Here is a 19,394-nt window from a genome sequence, read left to right as displayed (position 1 = left end):
CCTGCCTTAGAGCTAGGGCTCAGTGTTTTTCCTCTGTTTTCCCCTGTTTTGTTTGCTGTTGGCTTCCTGGCTCTCTGGTCTGTCCAGGGATGGTAAAGGATTGTTTCCTTTCTCACAGTACTAGGAGCATTGTACAGTGAATTTTCACTGTTCCCGGCCAAGAAGCGCCTTACCTGTCCAGGTAAGGGTTCAACAGCTCATTTCAGTATGCTCAGATTTTCCCTTTCCCCGCCACATGCAAATGGGGTTCACTAATCTGTTTCCTTGTTCTTTTTCTTGTATTCTTGCTTCCTGTCTTCCAGTTCTTTCCTGTTCCTGCACCATAAAGCTAAAAGACAGCAAAACTGCAACTACACCCCAAATATTCCCACTGCTTCATCTTCTTTGGTGCTCATTTGCCATCTGAGATACACTGAATAAAATTGGTACCTGGAAAGAAGTGCACATTTCCAAAGGCCATGCAAGTTTGGCCTTATAGGGAGAAATCAACAGTATCAGCCCTACCAGAGATCTTTCAGTCCTGCCTGCCCCACACTTGCATTTCTTACACAAACCATTTTCATTTGCCACCTCCTTAACTTTAGCCATTCATTGTCTCCATCTTGATCCTCTCCAACATCCACGTTTCCCTAGAAAGTTTTGTTCAGAGGCCTAAGATCTCTGGGCTTTTTATGCCCACTGCAAAAGGAGGGGATAAGCGTCACCTGAGAATCATCAGTAGCACAATTTGCTTTTGGGGCGCTATGAAGACAGTAATGTGACCATCTGAGAAACTGTTCATTGTGGTTTTTACTCATCTTTCTTTCAACTTTTTCCATAAACTTTTATGACTGGTTTGTAGATGAGGCACTAGAGTCAGATCCACAACACCTTGATTTGAGGTGAGGCAGGTAGGTAAAATTCAGCTGATGAGCTGCTGGATATCCTCATTTTCAGCTGTTTTCTCTGAAGTCGGGGCAGATGCGCTCAGTCTTTGCCCTGAGGGCTTGGAGACAGAGCAGTGGGAGCACAGGTGTATGCGGGAGGGCTTAAATTTGAAGCTGCACTGCTTTCTACTGCTCCCCCTGTGGTGCCTGACTGAACTCTTGCAGCTTTCAAATATTGACACAGCTGCAAAGTGTTCTCACTGGAGCTCTCATGCTGTGTTTGAAGCCTGTGCCCTCTGTCACAGCACAACTGGGAGAGAAGGGGGAACAGCAGGGCAAAGGGAAGGGGAGAATCCAGGCCCCTGTTGCTTAATCTGCTGCCCTGTAACTGCCTTCTTCATTCTGAGCGAATAGGGGAGAATAAACAGGAGCAATTAAGTCGTCCTAACAGAAAAACTGTTGTGTTAGTGACTGTGAACATCTTAATGGTAAAAGTGATGAATAGAGTTATTTAATTCTAAGGAAATCCTATCATAACTCCAAAGACGAGGATGCTGGTGAACCTCAGCAAGGATAGGATCCACGGAACTCGGGGTTCACAGCATCTGTAGAGTTGTAAGATGTTCGAATGCCATCCCCTTTGTCTCCAATGTTATCTCCAATAAATGGTATTTTAATTAACATATTGTGGAGTCTGAGTGCCTTTCTTATGGGGATCTGTAATGAACACTTGCACTACATTTGGTGTAGTCAGAAGGATCCTGGTGAGAAATGCCTTACTGGACGGATAGTGAGGAAAAGAATGGGTTTCTGCCGGGTCCTGTCGACAGTCATGAGAAATAATCACGTGGTGTTTGGCCTGGGTGACCTTCTGGTGAGCTGGGAGATTCAGAAGGAGATATTTGGAAGTCCCACTCCAGCTGAAATATTAAGTTTTCTCCAAGAGGAAGGGATGAGAAAAGTTCAACAAGAATGTGTTGTACTTGCATGTTACTAACATGCTTGAAAAGAGTGTGGGAATGTTTTGGTCTGATGCGAGGGGTAAAAGAGTCTCTTGTGTGGATATGGAAATATGGAGGATAAGGAAAGAACTAGTCTGGGTATCCCAGCAGCAAGAAATGCAGGTGAAGGAGCAGGCTGCTCGCTGCTGTGCCGTTTGTAGGCAGTATAATCCGTAAGCAGCAAGTACAGGGCAAAGTTTGGGATCCCAGAACATGGGACCATTAATTATGACCAAAGTGAAGGGACCTCCTGGGCAACCTCATCACACAATCCTGGTGTGAGATGACAACCAAGAGAATTGTAGAACCTGTCTGGTTGGGGTCTCATTGGAGATCCTGCATGCCTGTGACCCATACATCTCCCAGCAGCAAGCACACAGGTCTTCTGTCCAGTCACGGTCTGCCTTGCTGGAAGGGCTTCACCAGGGCTTTGGGATACTGGTAAATGACAAATATTTTCTTCATTTAAAAAAAAGAGTTAACCCATATGGGGAAAGAGCTCAAAACTCCCATTTGTGTTGAAAACCATACTTGTGGGAGCATAAAGGTGCAAATCTTCACCTAGGAAAGAAAATAGCATCCATTACAGGCAAAAAGAAAAGGAGATGATAAAAAGTTGCTTACAGGAATGACGAATAGAGATGGAAGAGTTAAATGTTCAAAGCGTGGAAGTCAAAACCCCTGGGGATGTGATGAAAAAGCCCCAGGATGTAGCAGAAATCTCCACATATAATGCAATGTCAGTGTAAAGAAATAGCTGAAACTTAAGTGACAGTTGAGACGAGAGGCTGCAGCAGTTACAGTTATCAGCCTTACAGCACTGGGTTTGGTCCTGTTTCACAGGGGAAGCCGCTGAAGAACAGCAACTGGAAAAGAAGCAGCCAGACGCAGTGACAGAACAGTTGGTTTCAGTAACTTTTTTTTTTTTTTTTAAACAAGTCTTTAAGCAACAAAACAGATGAAGGCATCAGAACAGATTTCTGACACCAAAGGTAGATGACAGATAAATATCAAAGGATATGGATATCTGTCCAATAACCAAGCTTAACAGCCAGATTATAGTGTTGCTTAAACTTCCCCCTATACGATGCATGATATCATATAAAGTGCTAACATTTCTCCTTGAAAGGAAAAGCAAGATGGTAAAATGCTGTGCATAAACATAACAGCTGCTGATTTCAGCTCTAGTATAAAGGTTGTGTGGTTATTACAAAGAAGAGACAGAGAGAAGTGCAGGAATGAAGAAAAAAAAAATGAGTATATTGGAAATTCTTATGAAGGGGAATACTCCAGGGATCCACATAGCGAGTTGGTGTGAGTAGCAGCAGCCTTGTGCTGTGCTGCATGTATCACTTGGCCACAGGGTGAGCTAAGATGGCTAATGCTAACTGGAGAGCCTACAGGCTGCTTCCACTTGGCACTGGTGCTGATGCCACCACCACCAAGCAGCCTTGTCTTTATCTCAGAGTGAGGCAGCATATTCTTATGGGAACATCCGTTCGTTTGACATTGGAAACGACAAATAGAGTTGTTTGCTTCCAAGAAAATCCTCTTAAAAAAAAAAAAACACAAGACCACAAAGCTGGTGAACCTCAGCACAGACAATATTTGCACAGCATACCATGATGGCCTGATGCTCCGCTACTTGCTGTTGCCAGCATCTGACGGGACCTAAGATTATCTAATGCTATCCCTCTTTGCCTTCTAATGTGATCTCCAACAAATGCCATTTTAATCAATACCTTGTGCACTCTGTGCCCTTTCTTACTGGGATCCACAATGAACACTCGCACAATGAACACTGGCATATCCATCACTCATCACTACAGCCAAGAAGTCAGGGTGGTCTTCCACCAGTGCTATTTCTGCTCCGCATGCACAGCCACTTGGGATCGCTCAGTTCTGCCCTGGTGAAAACAACCCTGAGGTCATTTGTCCCACCTGCAGTGTGAGACCAGAACCAAATTATCATACAGAGAGTAAAGAAACTGTCCCTGCTGCCATCCTCTTCTATTCTACCAGCTGAGCAAGTCCCGCTGGTTGCCAGCCAGGCTTACAGAAACGTGGGGCTGTTTGAGCCTCCTTGCACAGTGAGGAGCGGCGGTGGCTGCTGTGTGGGACAGCAGCAGCTCTGATTTCCCCGTTCTTCCAAACCTTTGTTTGTGCACTGATGCCTCCCTCCTGCCCCCGCCTTACTGCAGTCCCTGCCTGTGCATTTCTCCTAAATGCCGGTTCCCTCCTGCAAAGTAACGCGGGGTGTTTCTAGGGTTGTGCCTAATCCTATATACACACACCCAGGGCAGTTTGGCTGTTCCTGAAGGCGCCTCTCCAAAACCCAGGTGTGGTGGGTGAGAACAGGGGATACTCCTGTTGGGTGAGGGCGGGAGCCTCTGCAACTGCTCTTTGTACCAGTGGACACAGAGTCATTCCTGAGCCACCCTAATGCTAATATTTGCACTCCTTCTATGGAGATAAATATTACAGCTGTATCCCCTGCACGGAGGCACAGCACAAAACATGCTCCCTGCTGGCAGAAAACACTTTTGTGCCATGTGGCAGCTCTAGAGACCATCCTGACCCTGCCCTGCTTTCTGCTGTGTTCTCACCATGCCGATTTTCTGATTGTTGTAGGGATCATGACGGTGTTCCCAGCTCTGGAAGTCCAGTTCTTTACTTATTTATTAGCTGATGTTGTGGCACCTGAATTACTCCTGCCTCCCTGTTCCTGCAAGCCCTTGTTTTTCTGCCTGTTTCAGGTGTGCTAGCTCCTTGCTTGGCAGAGCCTCTGCTTCCTTTTGGATGTATTTTAATATACAGTGGGAAGTCACACACACTGAGAATGGCATTGCTGACCTCACTGGGGGGGGAAATTAAATTCCACATGGGCTGCAGCAGGCACCCCTTCTGATACATGGCATGGATGAGGGAGATGGAGGAGACTTAAACTGTGGGTTTGGGTGCCAAAATAGCTGGGGCTAAGCTTGGTGATAACTGCAGGGAGAAAAGACAACTGGACACCAGGGGAAAAAGGGGCGGCTTGCTCCTAAAAGCAGAAGGATTTGGAACCAGCACGGTGGGGAGGCAGCAGTCATGCCAAGAGCTGTGGGGGGAGCCGGGTGGCACCGCAGGAAAAGTAGTGAGCTGCTTGGGCTGGGGTGGCTGTCCCCTGGCAGAGACCTCTCTCGGCCAGCCCAAGTTCTCCCTGTGCCCTGGGACAAGCTTGTCCTCTCGCATCTTCCCTGTTATGAAATGAGATGCTAATTTTTCTCCTGGGGTGTGTGCATTTAGAGGTATTTTGTTTGGCTTCCACCAATTAAGTATGAAAATGAAAAGGGAGGGAGAGATGCCAAAAGAGGATGGATAAGAGAAGCCTCAGTCCCGCTGTCCCTGACACACCATGACCTCTGGAGTCCTGTTTCTTCATTCTGGTTTAATATTAACCCGGCCGGGCTGTGACTCCGCTTATTCTGCTCCCGTTGCATTTCCTCCACAGCCAGGGCTGTACAGCATGGCGCACAGCAAAACCAGCATACTGCAGGGCCTGCTCCTTTCCAGCCTCCTGCACCTGACCTTGAGCCACGATGGAGGTAAGTCTCTGGCACAGGGAGAAGGGCTGGACCAGTGGGTGATGAAGGAAGGAAGATGGACTTACTTCTTTCCAGGGATGAAGCTTGTGGAGCTTCTAAACCTTGTAGCTAGGAGCAAAAGGGTGCAGAGAGTGGACTGAGCAGAGGGCTTTCCTGCACAGGAGGATGCAGCAGCATCCAGAAGCTGGCAGGGAAAGCCAACAGCTCAGTAGATTTTGTGGGTCACCTGGGAGATGGTGGGGAAGGGGAACGGGGCTCAGTTCAGGACGTTGTGTAGCACAGCCACTTTTTGGGTTAGTTCCTCAGCTCGCCTGTGTTGCTACAATTCTCTGTTGCCTCTTCAGCTGCCCTTATCTACAGTTTAGGTCAGATGCAGTATGCAGCCTTCCTGCTCATTGCTCCGTTTCTTCTCCCAGAGCCTTTACTTCATCCATCTGTTCTTAATATGAGCTTAGGTCCTCTCTGACACATTGCTTTGTGAGGGAAGACCTGTCCACAGGTCTCAGTTCAGAGTCTCTGAACACAAAGATGGAATCAAGCTATGCCTGCCACAGTAGCATGAGGCTGGCGAGACAGAAATACACTGGTTGGCAGAGAGCTCTAGGCGGGCTCTGGGCAAACAAGCCTCTATCTAACTGCAAATCGGCAGAGCAGCTTTGCTGAGGACTCCTATCGCTTCTGCTGCCTCAGCGCTGCCAACCCCAAAAGATGAATTATAGCAAGACTGCGCTGATCGTCAGGTGTGGACTTGACAGGTCTTGGGCAGGGCTTCTCCTCTCTCTGTGGTGAGCTGGGGGAGGTTGGGCTATGGGATCAGCACATCAGCTGAGCGTGACTTTTGGAAACTGCGAGGGAAGATGCGGGGACCCTCCCACTGCGAGCATCCCTTTGACTGGCAGTGTTCTGACTCGGTAGTTTTCCTGGAAAAGGGGCAGGCACTGTCATTGCTCAAGCGCCCGCGACGTGCCAACAAGGGATTTCTTGAAGAGATGCTTAAAGGAAACCTGGAGCGAGAGTGCCTGGAGGAGATATGCAGTTACGAGGAGGCCTTCGAAGCCCTCGAATCCACCGTTGACACGGTACGTCACAGGGCACGGGGGTGTCCCGCGGATGACTCCTGCAGTGAGAGCAGCGGGTCACACAAAGCTAGGCACTGGGGTTTTAAGGCTGAATTTTGTGATAGAAAGATAAGGTTGGTGTGTGTGCGACACACAGGGAGCTTAGACACCCTCAGGGAGACTCCCTCCTAGAGCCACACCAGGAAACGCACCTCAAAGCTCAGATTCTTTTCCTTCCTTCTCTATTGTAAACATGAAGTGAAAAAAAGTGAGTATTTCCTCAACTACTAGCCAAGAATTTCATCTTGCACTAGTCCAGCATGCTGCCACACACATTTGAACTGCCACAGCCCCAGACAGTCACAGAACAGATGCCTTCGCAATCAAACCCGGAGTGCAGGTGCCTCAAGCCCCTCTGAGCTGAAACTCTGGCATAGTTTGTCCCTTCTTCTGGTTTTCAGACACACTCTCACTCTGCTACATTTTTTTCATTGTCATTTTGTGAAATGCTCCTAGCCCCAAGGCCAGTATCAGTGCTGAATTCCACACCTGAGAATAAAACACAAACCAGATGACCAGCTAGGAGTTTAAGCCAGCAGGAAAGAAGCTCTGCAGAGTATTCCTAGGGCAGCACAAACTCTCAGGCTGCGTAGGAGAGGTGCAGATCTGAAGAATGGAGCAGGACCTGCATATGATCTTTAGAAGTTCTGGGTTCAATTCCTTGGACTTCCATACTGCAGCACAAGCTCTGCTTCCTCTGCACATTGATGAGGGAGAATTGCTGTAAGCATCTCTGGTCTTTTTTAAAAGTGACCGTTCTCTCTGTTACTCTGATTAGTTGCAAGTCCATAGCAAACAACCAGAGTCTCTCCTGGAGATGATCCGTTGCATGATCAAGAGTCTAAAAGAGACAACAAATGTTCCTGCACAGTAACTGATCTTCAGGGTTTGCATCTCCGCTTTTGTTAGGGATAAAAATTCCCTTTGGCACATCCTGTTCTAGGTCAATCCAGAGAAGACAAACACAAGGTGGAGGCTCAGGACAGACAGAACGGTCAAAATGACCTTTCATGGGATGGTACAGACACCTGCACACATCAGGCTAGTTTGTCACAGGGACATGGCTATATTATGGTACTGGTTTTTGCCAGCATGGGGCATAAAGCAAAGCACATTGTATAGTAACAGGATAAAAACGTAATTTTGGAGCTCCATGGTTGCGAAAGGAAGGTAGATAACCAGAAGCTGTTGTAATATTCCTCAACAGTTGTCCCACCTCCACTTAGCTAGGGACATGGGCTTACAGATGAGGTCGTTCCAAGCTTCAGACTGTTGGAGATGGTGGAGATCTTACGTCTGGGTATTGCAAAGATGCAGAAACACGCATGCATGAAGTCCAGTGTTTTGCCTCCAAAATGCTTGCCTAGCTTGGGCAAAGCTGAAAAAGACCTGATCCCTGAGTCTGGTGGGTGGGAATGGAGTTTTATATTAGATTTTTTGCTTTGTTGGACTTCACCGTATTTGCTATCAAAAGAGCTAGGTTAGTTTGTGCCACTTGCTGTGATAAGGCATTCTACTGGTTGAATTGCAGCAGCTAAGCAAGGTCTGATGTCTGCACTCTGCTCTTCAATATTTTTGTTTGTTTGTTTTTACAGAATGTATTTTGGCCAAAATACCAAGGTAAGTTGCTCCAAGTCCTGCAGGCGCTCTGCTCTCCCTCAGGCTGTACTGACCCATCCTGGAGGAATGGCTCCCTTCCCCCTCAGGAGAGCTCACTCTCCAGGACAAAGCCATTATGTTAAAATAAGCCCTAGATGATAAAATGGTTCAAACCATGATGCTTGCTTAGATTCCTTTCTTGTAATGTTTTTTATTTTTCTTATTTTGTTAGCATGTCAGGGCATGAGAAAGACCAGGACGGCTTTGGATGCTTGTTTAGAAGGTAAGAAATTCATGGGGACCTCAAGTTCCCTGAGTGCCAGAAACCTGCTTCATACAGTCTGGATGGAAAAAAACAATCTGAAGGTGGTGAGGTCATCTGATTAGAAGGAAAAAATAGCATGAGGGGATCTTGAAATTCCTTTCATCCTCTTTATTTCCCCAGTAACCATTTCACAAACTGCCTAACTTCCCAATTAAAACGATACAGGGTAGCATTCATTTTCCCAGTGACACAGTAGTGTGTCCCTGACCAGCTCTAGGCTAGACTGGCCTCTCAGAAATACTCTGACCTGTGCCTACAGCCAAAGCAAAGAACAAAGCCTCAGGATGAGCTCCCTCTGATGAAGCAGAGAGAGTTTAAGCCATGTGCTCTTCCCACCCCCTAAAGAGAATGCCTGTGCAGGCTTGTGTATGCAGTAAAAGATAAAGGGCTTTGTGGGAGGGTACCTCTGACCTTGAGAAGTGTAACATCCATGTCCACTGGCCCAGGCTTACCCTGTATTGGGCTTTTGACAGGTAACTGCTCTGCTGGTCTTGGCCAGAACTATCAGGGGACAATTAGTTACACCAAATCCGGGATTGAATGTCAAGTGTGGACAAGCAAATACCCACACATCCCTAAGTAAGTGCATCTCCCCCTTTCCCCTGGAGAGTTTTCCCTGGTGTCCTTCCTTCCTAGCTTAACCAGCCTTTTCCCCCAGGTTTAATGCCACCATCTATCCCAACCTCATCGAGAACTACTGCAGGAACCCAGACAACAACTCTGAAGGCCCGTGGTGCTACACCCGAGACCCAACAGTGGAACGGGAGGAATGTCCCATTCCAGTGTGCGGTACGCCTCACCACTGCGCCCCTGCAAGCTCTCCACTAGCAAGGAACTTTGCACTAACACTGATGCTAAGGAAGGGGTGAGAATTAGCAGGAAGGGATCTTATACAAACAGAGGTCATTCAGAGTAGGGAAGCTGTGCCTTAAAGGTTAAAAGTGGCTGGGGAGAAAGTGGCAAGGAGATGCCCATCCATCTACCTTGGGTAAGACCCTCTAACGCCGTGTTTTCTCTAGACTAATACAAAACGAGATTAAACCTGCTGTCAACAGTTTCCAGCAGTCTACTGCAATTTTGCCAGCCAGGAGCACCCCCAGATCCTGACTCAGCTGCCTCTAACTTGTGACAGCAATGAGTCATATTGCCTTTTTTTGGGTCAAAATTCCTTTAGGATAAAACCACCACAACTTACGCTTGACTGCTCGCCTTAATGTTCGCTCATACAGAAGCGCGCAGCATGTGACATTCTGTCTCCTCTCAAGAAGACAGAAGATGCCCTTGTCTCATTATCCCCTTTGACAGGATGGAGAACTATCCCCCTCCACTTGTACCTTCCCATTTCTTCTCTACAACACAGAGCTGTCTCCTCTGGGGCTTGGCCTTCATCTCAGAAGAAATGGTTGAAAGTGGAGAACCTTGTCACAGCAGAAGCTTCTCTTGCAAAAGCAGAGACTAGAGGCAATGACTCATGAAAGTCATAGAGGTCATAACAAATTTGACAAATAGTTGTTCTGAAGCATTAAAATCATTAACATTGCTCCAATCTGACATGTGGCAAACTGGAGAAAAATAATGCTCGGCTTTTGGGATGACCACACATTGGCACCGTCTCTGCTCATGAGTTAGTTTCTGCCCTATGGCAAAGTAACCAACTGTTACACTTACACGTGCATGGATATAACTGGACTAGAAAATCCTTAGCTTTCTTGTACAGTTCCTTTGTGATCAAGTTGCCATGAATCAGTCTCACAGAGATGCAGTCTCCCCCGTTAAAGTGCTTACTGCTGCTTCCTCAATGGCTGCTCAGTATTTTCTAATGCAAAGCTATGACTTAAATCACAGCTTTCTGTCCTTCCAGGTCAAGACAGGACAACAGTTGAATTTACTCCACGGGTCACAACAACAGCTCCAGTGCAGGCCTGTGAACCGGAGAGAGGCATGCTTTATACCGGGACCCTCTCAGTCACTGTGTCTGGGGCAAAATGCCTGCCGTGGAACTCAGAGAAGGCCAAGGCATTGCTCCAAAATAAAGACATCACCCCAGAGGTGAAGCTGCTGGAGAATTACTGTCGGAACCCTGATGCAGATGAAGAGGGTGTCTGGTGTGTAACGGATGAACCACCCTACTTCGAATATTGTGACCTGAACTACTGCGGTGAGAATCCTGTATTGGTTTGAGGCAGGGGCAAAAAAGGTAGTACGTGCAAGTAGAATGAAGGACCTGACAGGGGAGGGGGAGGAGGAATTATAATCATAGAATCATTATAGAATCAGTCAGGATGGAAAAGGCCTCTAAGATCATCTAGTCCAACCTTTAACCTAGTACTGACATGTCTACCACTAACACAATGCCACACATGTGGAAGCCTTCAGGTACTAACCTGCCATACATGCATGTAACTGAACTCTCTTGGGTGTCTCTCGCTGGTAGACAATGAGCATTAAAAGTAGCAAGGGCTCTCAACCATCATTCCTCTGTCATTCTCACTGTGTTGGGAAATGGACATCGACGCTGCTCTGAAGATGGAGACCACAGCAGCTAAGCCTTTTACAATGTTATCTTTCTGTCTCTCTCAGACAGCTTGCTAGAGGATGAGTATGAACAGCTGGAGGAAAGAGGAGGACGTACCCTCCTTCCTCAAGAGTTCCAAACCTTCTTTGATGATGCAACTTTTGGTACAGGCGAAGCAGGTGAGCAAAAACTCTAGATACAGCATCAGTTGGTAGAAAAGTTGCAGCTTCTTCCCACAGAGCACTCACTGTATCTCAGAAATGTCAGCTTACCAAATGCTGTCAAAAGCAAGGGTAGGAGATATTTAATTTGTGTAAAGGTTCATCAAAAGTTAAGCTCTAGTTAAAATCATGGAGCTAATTAGCATGCCTGTCCTAAGCTTTTCAAGCTGAGCATGGTGACTGCAGACAATTTTGCTACTGTGAATGAGGCAGAGTATCAAAACCAGATTGTCTGTTGTTTTTTTTTTTTCCCCCCCCCAGATTGTGGCACTCGTCCTTTATTTGAGAAGAAAAAGTTAACAGACAAAAGTGAGAAGGAGCTGCTGGAGTCCTATATAGGAGGCAGAGTTGTGCATGGGGATGATGCAGAACTGGGAAGTTCCCCCTGGTAAGCATTATCTCATCATAGTCCTTCATTTCCACCACAGGGGAAAATAAAAGGGATCTCTCATGGCAGGAATCATGCAGTTAGTATCGTTTCTAAGCACAGATTCTCCAAGCATGTGACAGAGGGGTAGAAAAACAGTAGGAAAGAAGCTTCTCTGTGCTTCAGCTAAATGCATGCTTGCCAGGGAATGCTAGTGGTGGTGGGGTTCATCGCTCCTCTTTCCAGCTTTGCTGGAGCAGAGAGGTATGTAAAGGAGATAAGGTAAATTGCCTATTACATAGAAATAGACCTCTGCAGTCTTTACCAGTACAGCACAAAGCCCTTCCCTGCTCGATCCAAACTCTGCTCTCCTTGAATTGCCCCAAGACACACACTGCAAGCCAAGACATTAGTCTTAAGTCTTCCTCTTTCTTTTTGTTTCAGGCAGGTGATGCTCTACAAAAAGAGCCCTCAAGAGCTCCTGTGTGGTGCCAGCCTCATCAGTAGTAACTGGGTCTTGACTGCTGCTCATTGTCTTTTTTATCCACCCTGGGACAAGAACTTAACTACAAATGACATCTTGGTGCGGATTGGCAAACATTTCAGGGCAAAGTAAGAGCCTGAACAGCCTAAACTAAGTGAGAGTACACTAGCTTTTCTCTTGAGGTAGTGAGATGCAGTGAGGTTAGAATATCATTCAGTACCCAAGGAAACATATAGAGTCAATGCTATTAATCTGAAGAATGAGATTTAATGGAGACAGCAGTTGCTGATATTGAAAGGGCGAGCAGAACCCTGGAAGGTCTAAAGGGGCACTCCCCTGTCAGGAGGGGGACAACGTCTCAGAGGGCACAACAGATCTGAGAGAAGCATCAGCCTCAGAGCTGCTCATTTCCTATTGTACAACGCGTTCTTTCCTTCACAACTATTTCAGATATGAAAAGAACAAAGAGAAAATTGCTCTGTTGGATAAGATCATCCTCCATCCCAAGTACAACTGGAAAGAGAACATGGACCGAGACATTGCCCTCCTGCACCTGAAGAGACCCATCGCCTTCAGTGACTACATCCATCCTGTCTGCCTGCCTACCAAAGAGGTTGTGCAAAGGTGAGGCAGCAAACCTAGAAATACAGGCTGCAACAGCGCCCTTTGGGCCTTCAGAGAAGACAAAATAAAAATGCCTGTATAGGCGATTCACAGCAAAGGAGCCAGACAGGAGAAAGCTGTTACAACATATTTGATTTTATAATTCTGCTTCTTTCCATTCTGTGGAAGGATTTCCACAGAAGGATTATAATTTGATTATAAATTACGCTTCCTTCCATTCTGTGATTGCTTCCACAGGCTGATGCTGGCAGGTTATAAAGGGCGGGTAACTGGCTGGGGGAATCTGAAAGAAACATGGGCCACTAGCCCAAGCAACCTCCCCACAGTCCTGCAACAGCTCAACATACCCATTGTAGACCAAGATACCTGCAAGGCGTCCACCAGAGTTAAAGTCACTGACAACATGTTCTGTGCAGGTAAGTAGACCCAGAGACATAAGGCAAACACCTGCCACTGAAGACAAGCGGGCTGAGCTCCTGCTGGGACACATACCACAAGGTTACTTTCTGATAAATTTTTAAGTGCCCTCCTAAAGAGTAACTTTCCCATGATATTTTTTTTCAACTCTCAGACTTGAAGGCAGGAGAAGTTAAAGCTATGAATAAGGTTTGTGCCACCACGCTGTCAGACCAACTAGCACAATGGCACCGCTATGTATCAGCAACAGCTGTGCAAGAGCTCTGAGAACAATCTTTTCACCAGCACAAGGAACAGTTCAGCAACTTCCGTCATTAAAGGCTGCAAACCAGCTATAGTACTCACTAGGCTAAGTGACTCATTCTGTACTTATCTCAACCTTTTGAGCACCTGTTTACTCTTATGCCCACAATTTCTGTGGCAGGCTCCTTCACAGATTAGTTACAGCATGTGAGAAGAGAGGCATTCCTCACGTTCTGTTAAATTTCCTGTCTAACAAATTTGAAGAGGTGCACATCTATAATCATAGCTTTAAAAACACTTTTCTTGATGTAATATGATATTTTACAGACCTCTCACAGCTCTGTCATCTTTCTCCCAAGCCGAGTAGGACTTAATTTTTCCTAATATAGAAGGCATTCTGTACTTCTGATAATCCTTGTTGCACCTTCTTAAATCTCTTCTAGCACCATACCCTTTTGGAGAGGGAAGAGGCATAAACATAGCATTGAAGATATAAACACGCTATGGATTTATGTACTGGTTTAATACTTTCTGCTATATTCTTCATTCCTGCAGTCTTCATAAATTTCTGCAAGCAAATCTCCAAAAAGTTTTGGCAGAGTTTGTCCTCTTTCCATCTAATAACATAAATGCTTGAAAGTTAGTATAGAAGCCAATTTCATAGTAGAGTACACCAACAATATAGTATTCATAGTTCCTTTTTCTAGAAAACACTTGTAAAATAGGTGAGATTCAGACATAGGGCAGCAAAAGGGAGACTTCAAAAGGGAGACTTGAGTGATGGAAAATGCAAGAATTCCTGATGAACTAGGCAGTATCCAAGTAAAACCCCTATTTTCTTTGTGACATGTCTGTAGGAAAATAAACACAATCAGTTGGACGAGACAAAGAACAGAACCTGCAGAATGACAGGAAAATAAAAGTGATGAAGGCCATGTCTCTAGTCAATACAATGAAAGACCAAGGTACACAGAACTTGAGCACACAAGTTTGTAGAAACAAAGGCAGAGTAGCCTAAGCTACAGCTGAAAATAAGGTGGCAGCTGACTAACAGCTATTCTGATGAAAAATAGGAATGAGAGCACAGAGGGTGGCACAGTATAATACAACCAGTAACTCTGCAAAGACAGAAGCAGTTGGCTGTTTTATAAATATCAAATTTAAACCCCTTTAAGTCCAACACTGGTAGAAGCAGCAAGCAATCTCATGGCTCTGACATGTTATGCAGCGATAATTCAAGGAAAAGATGGCCAACACCAGTCACTTCCCCTACAGCCAGATGTCTGACTTTTCTTTCCTGTAGGTTACAGTCCCGAAGACTCAAAGAGAGGAGATGCCTGTGAAGGGGACAGTGGGGGACCTTTTGTAATGAAGGTACATTCAATAAGCTCAAACTTATAAAACGCATGGCACTGGGGTTGTGTTGTACTGAACTTTTATAGCTGTCTAAAAAACAGCAGCACAGATACAAACTATTGAGTGGCTGAAGCAAACCCCTCTCAAGCCTGAGCTGAGCAACTGAGATGAATCCTGCAGTCATCTACCTCAGCTCCGTTTCTGTACTGAGCTCTCAGCAAATAGAGAGATCAGCTGAGGATTTCTTAAGTGATGGCCAAATCCCACTTAGAGGTTTAAGAGTGGAGACACAGTTATGCCAATAAGCTGTTACCTAGTATACGCCAAGCTCAATTCCAAAGCAGCATGCATGACTAAACAGGCTGGGGCACAAACAAGGCTCAGATCCGAGTCTCTCCCTCCTCATGCCGATCCCATTTTGCTTTGATTTAGAACCCAGATGACAACCGCTGGTATCAAGTGGGGATAGTCTCATGGGGAGAAGGCTGTGACCGAGATGGCAAATACGGATTTTATACCCACGTATTCCGCCTGAAGAAGTGGATGAGAAAAGCCATTGAAAAACATGGGGGATAGAAGAAGCATTTCCCTTGCTTGTTCTCAGTTTTGCTACAGTATTCCAGTTCTTGAAAACATAAGCATTGAAGATCTTGAAGTGAAAGTTACATGCCTACAACTTGACTAAGGAAGGTGTTCTTCCTTGAAAATAAAAGTTCTCAACAAACTCATCTTCCTTTTGTTCATGAATTGAATTGCACTTGAATCCATGCAATCACAATAGCTGGGAGTATCAAACACCACCAGTTGTACTGCTAATTACCTGCTGTGCCTCAAACGTTCTCTTCCCTTCTATTGGCTCTAATAATCGAGAGATCTTAGACCTCAGACGATGGCCTTCAGATGCAGTAAGCAAAACTTCCCTCATACACCATTTCCTCCCTTCAAGTCAACGCATTTTCTCTTCCATAAATTGATCAGAAAATGTACTGGAGATAAGCCCCCTACAAAAAATGTGGAATTATCAAAATGACAATACTGATGTCAGAAATAAATCAACTTTTTTTTTTTTTTTAAATAAGAAAGGCATTGTTCTTGGCTGTGATAGCAGTCAACAAAGTACCAGCACCATTATTTGCAAAATTAGCGTCTAAAGATGTTATAGATGCCAGCTACATGCAACTCATCCTACACAGGAATAGGGGTTGGAACAGATGAAGAAGTAGCATTGGATTTATTGCATGGCAGTAACTTTTTACACGGCAGGTGGTGCTGGCTCCTGGAAGCGTATTTTCCACTGGCATAGCCAGATTCAGAAAAGCAATTTGTGCATGGTCAAAGGTGCATCCAAAGGAAGCATCCTGCACTCTACCAGTTTTGTTCTTATAAAGCCCATTTAGGAATCACTCTCAAGCTCCAGTTCGTTCATGAACTCTTTAGCAATATTTGCAGACCACCAGAGACCCAGCAGTGCAGTAGCAAATAACGTATTCTTGACAAACCGATCGGTTCAGTGCAATTTTCTTTTAAAGTGACCATGAGATTTGTAAGCTATCCTTGCTGCCTGTGACATCGTATTACCAATTCCTCTTCCTTCACAGTGCCATCACGTTAGAGAAGCAGGCAATAGATAACGTTGATTGTGCTTCAGAGAGTATTAAGGAGAGTGAAAGGAGACGTGAAAAAATATGGCAGAACTACCTGAAATTAGCTGATAACAAAGTTAGCAATCAATTACTGTGTTTTGCTTTTGCAACCTCCTTGAAGATGGCTTATCTGGGAACCAACTTGAAGACAACCCACTTTAATTTCCCAAAGCAAGTACAATAACAACTTCCCAGAGATACCTGAAGAAACCAATTTTTAACTGCACAACCATTCCACAACCATTTAAAGTCACTGATACCCACAGGCATAGAAAAATGAAAATGTTTAGCGCTTCTAATGCTTGCATTTTTAGCCTCACCCTTCCACAACTATCCAGTATCTGTAAGAAACTATCTAACAGATGGGAACCAGGACCATACAATTTCTGGAGTAAGTCACTGTTAATGCGGACTTATTACAAACAATACAGAAGAATCATTTTTAAAACTCAGTTTAATGTTATTTAAATATTTTCTGGGCTAAAGATTAGGCTTTATTAATTTATGTGCACAAGTTTTAGTTCAGAACTCCCAGGATATTGAGTCCAACCAAACACTACAGAGACACAGGGCAAAAACTCATTCATAGTAAGCAACTATATCTTCTACTCAATTATTCCTGTACTTCACTCCCAATTCAGTTTCAAGTTTAAAATAGTTGTATGCAGGTTTGCAGGCATCACTGTTTTAACATCCTGAGCTAATTAACAAACAGCTCTTCAGAATGTCTGCTAGATGTGGTACAGTAAATCAACACATGGGTTCATTTAAATGTCAGTAGGTTTCAAAAAGCAGCTGATAATTGAGAGGTAGTGGCAGTAACTCCAATGCAAGCCAGACATCAACTATTCGCAAACAGCCTCAATTTAAGTGCACAAAACTTCAGCACTTACCAATAACGTCCAAACACTTCCACTTGTCATTCAGGTGTGTTTCACAAGAAAGGGCATGACCGCTTCAGGTTAGGATAGGAGACTGCAACTACTAAATCAAAGCGGTGGAGCAATGAATGGCATCATGTCAATTAACACAGGATGGTGAACGCTCACAAGTCACCTGCTATCACAGTGCACAAACTCACCACAAGCACCAAGCAGTATTACAAATCCACTGCAACCCCAGCCTAGGGGTCCTGTAACAGGAAAATTGCAGCCATTTGCAGAAGCTCTAGCATAGATTTGTTATACAGGTATTAATTTAAAGTCTGTTTTTTACTATAATCAGGCAAGATTGATTCAGCAACAGCCCAGATGCAGAGACTGTTGGGTCCCAGAGCAAACAACAAAAGCAGCAGTTACATGGAACCAAGTTAAAACCCAGAGCAGAAACGTGCTGTTTTAAGCCTGCCCATCCAACTCCTCAACAACTCCAGTCCAGCTATGGAACAGATGTGGAATTTATACTTCACAACCAGCTCACCCACGGAAGTGAAGTAGCAAGGTTAAAATACATCACCTCCCTAGAGATGAAAGGGCTAGAAAGGCTACACAGTGTAGGTCTTTAAGCTTTCGTACTCGTTGCTTCTGAAAAAGGCTAGTCAGAACTCTCTCTTGAATTAAAAAGCAGTGACTGCAGCTTTTGCAGACTAACACTACCAGGTCTTTTCTAGTTTTATAAAACAGGAGAGTTTGCTAACATTGGATGTTTAAATGCAACTGAATGTGGTGCTGCAGTCTACCTGAAGAAGACCACTTAAATAAATTCAGGATAAGCGAGTACACTGACTGTACTTCACTGCTAATCTATTCCTTATCAACAGCAGCAGGCTCCCTCAAAGAGAAAGCATTATTTGTACACAGATGAGATTATGCTTAATCTGGGTAGAGGCATCACAAGGATTAGTAATTTAAAATAAGCATGTTAGCAAACTAAGCAGTCTCAACTTACTGAAACCATATTCTGGAACAAAAATAAAGAGCAACTACACGAAAAAATGCACTACTGCTTATAGAAGAGTGCAAAGTCTCAGGACTGCAACCCACAGATAGTATACACTGAATATACTCATCGTCCCTATAATATATCCAAGCCCCGTGTTCATGTCAATAGCTCAGTTCAGTTGCTAGATGCCCAGTCACTAACATTCAGGAATAGAGAGCAACTTCTCTCGCCAGCAGTCACTGCTGTTCCTACAGAGACTGGTATAGTTAATGCAAACTTTATTTACAAAAGACACTTAAATTAGTTACTTCATGCCATGTGTCCATACAGAATCAACAGTTCAAGGATTACATGGAGAAGAATTCACAAAATTAAAAGTGAAAGCACTAAAGATCTTCTAAGAGTTAAGAACTAGGAAAAAAGATCTTAACGACAATTTTACAAATAAAAAACAAGTTATGAGAAACTAGTCTGAGCAAGAGGATGGTTGTTTACAGGTCTGTACACTAAAACTAATACACAGACAGCCTTCTATTGTCAAGAGATGCTCACTGAGAAGCAGAGTATGTACAAATACTTGTGCCACAATGACTCAACCCCCCAAAATCCACCGTATTATACATAAACCAGTTTGTATACATTAGGCCTAAACGAGGCCATTTAACTATGAAGACTTCTAGTTTAGTAAACTAAAGCTGAAGACAGCCCAAGCAACCGTGATGCTGTCCCTCTCGCATCTCTATTTGCGACTGCTTTTTATTCTCTCCAATCTTTTTTTCAAGTCATCAATATTAGCTGCTGCAGAAGAGGGTGAAGCTGGGGTAGTTCCAATGCCAGAGGAATGAGTCTGATTGGAGTCCAGGTCCAGATGTTGGTACTGCTCCCGTGACTCACGGAGCTGGGAAAGCTTACTGTGAAGCATATCTGTAGAGGATGCAACTGTAGGGACTGCTGGCTTAGAGAGCAGAGATGTCAGAGGTGGTCTGTCTTCCTGCTACGATGGAGGAAAGTGAAGTGTTAAGACAGATAATGGCAAAAGCCATTAAGTACAGAGCATAATTCATGGCTTTTCATCAGAAAACACTGAAAACAGAGTGGTATCTTTCCTTTCCTTTCCTCTAAGTCATCAGTGTTATAAAGTCAGTTG

The 19,394-nt window shown here is 44.7% G+C and overlaps 2 protein-coding genes across 3 annotated transcripts in view; one reads left to right on the top strand and one right to left on the bottom strand.

The window, feature by feature from the left end:
• Nucleotides 1–5,375: 5,375 nt before the first annotated feature.
• Nucleotides 5,376–15,388, top strand: F2 (coagulation factor II, thrombin). Its single transcript, XM_032188932.1, has 14 exons — nt 5,376–5,454; nt 6,370–6,533; nt 8,168–8,192; nt 8,404–8,454; nt 8,970–9,075; nt 9,155–9,285; nt 10,358–10,654; nt 11,077–11,190; nt 11,494–11,620; nt 12,044–12,211; nt 12,534–12,707; nt 12,945–13,123; nt 14,671–14,741; nt 15,156–15,388. The coding sequence occupies exons 1-14, from the start codon at nt 5,376–5,378 to the stop codon at nt 15,297–15,299; spliced, it is 1,830 nt and encodes a 609-aa protein (XP_032044823.1). The 3' UTR covers nt 15,300–15,388.
• Nucleotides 15,389–16,802: 1,414 nt separating this feature from the next.
• The window catches only part of CKAP5 (cytoskeleton associated protein 5), a 47,988-nt gene continuing 45,396 nt past the window's right edge, over nt 16,803–19,394 (bottom strand). For both annotated transcript variants that reach the window (XM_032187640.1, XM_032187642.1), the window contains one exon: nt 16,803–19,241. In XM_032187640.1, the coding sequence (XP_032043531.1) occupies nt 18,987–19,241 (255 nt within the window). In that variant the 3' untranslated portion in view covers nt 16,803–18,986. The remainder of the gene's footprint in view (nt 19,242–19,394) is intronic.

This window comes from Aythya fuligula, chromosome 5 (assembly GCF_009819795.1).
Source record: "Aythya fuligula isolate bAytFul2 chromosome 5, bAytFul2.pri, whole genome shotgun sequence".
Classification (NCBI taxonomy): domain Eukaryota; kingdom Metazoa; phylum Chordata; class Aves; order Anseriformes; family Anatidae; genus Aythya; species Aythya fuligula.
This window is presented reverse-complemented; position numbering and strand designations above follow the sequence as displayed.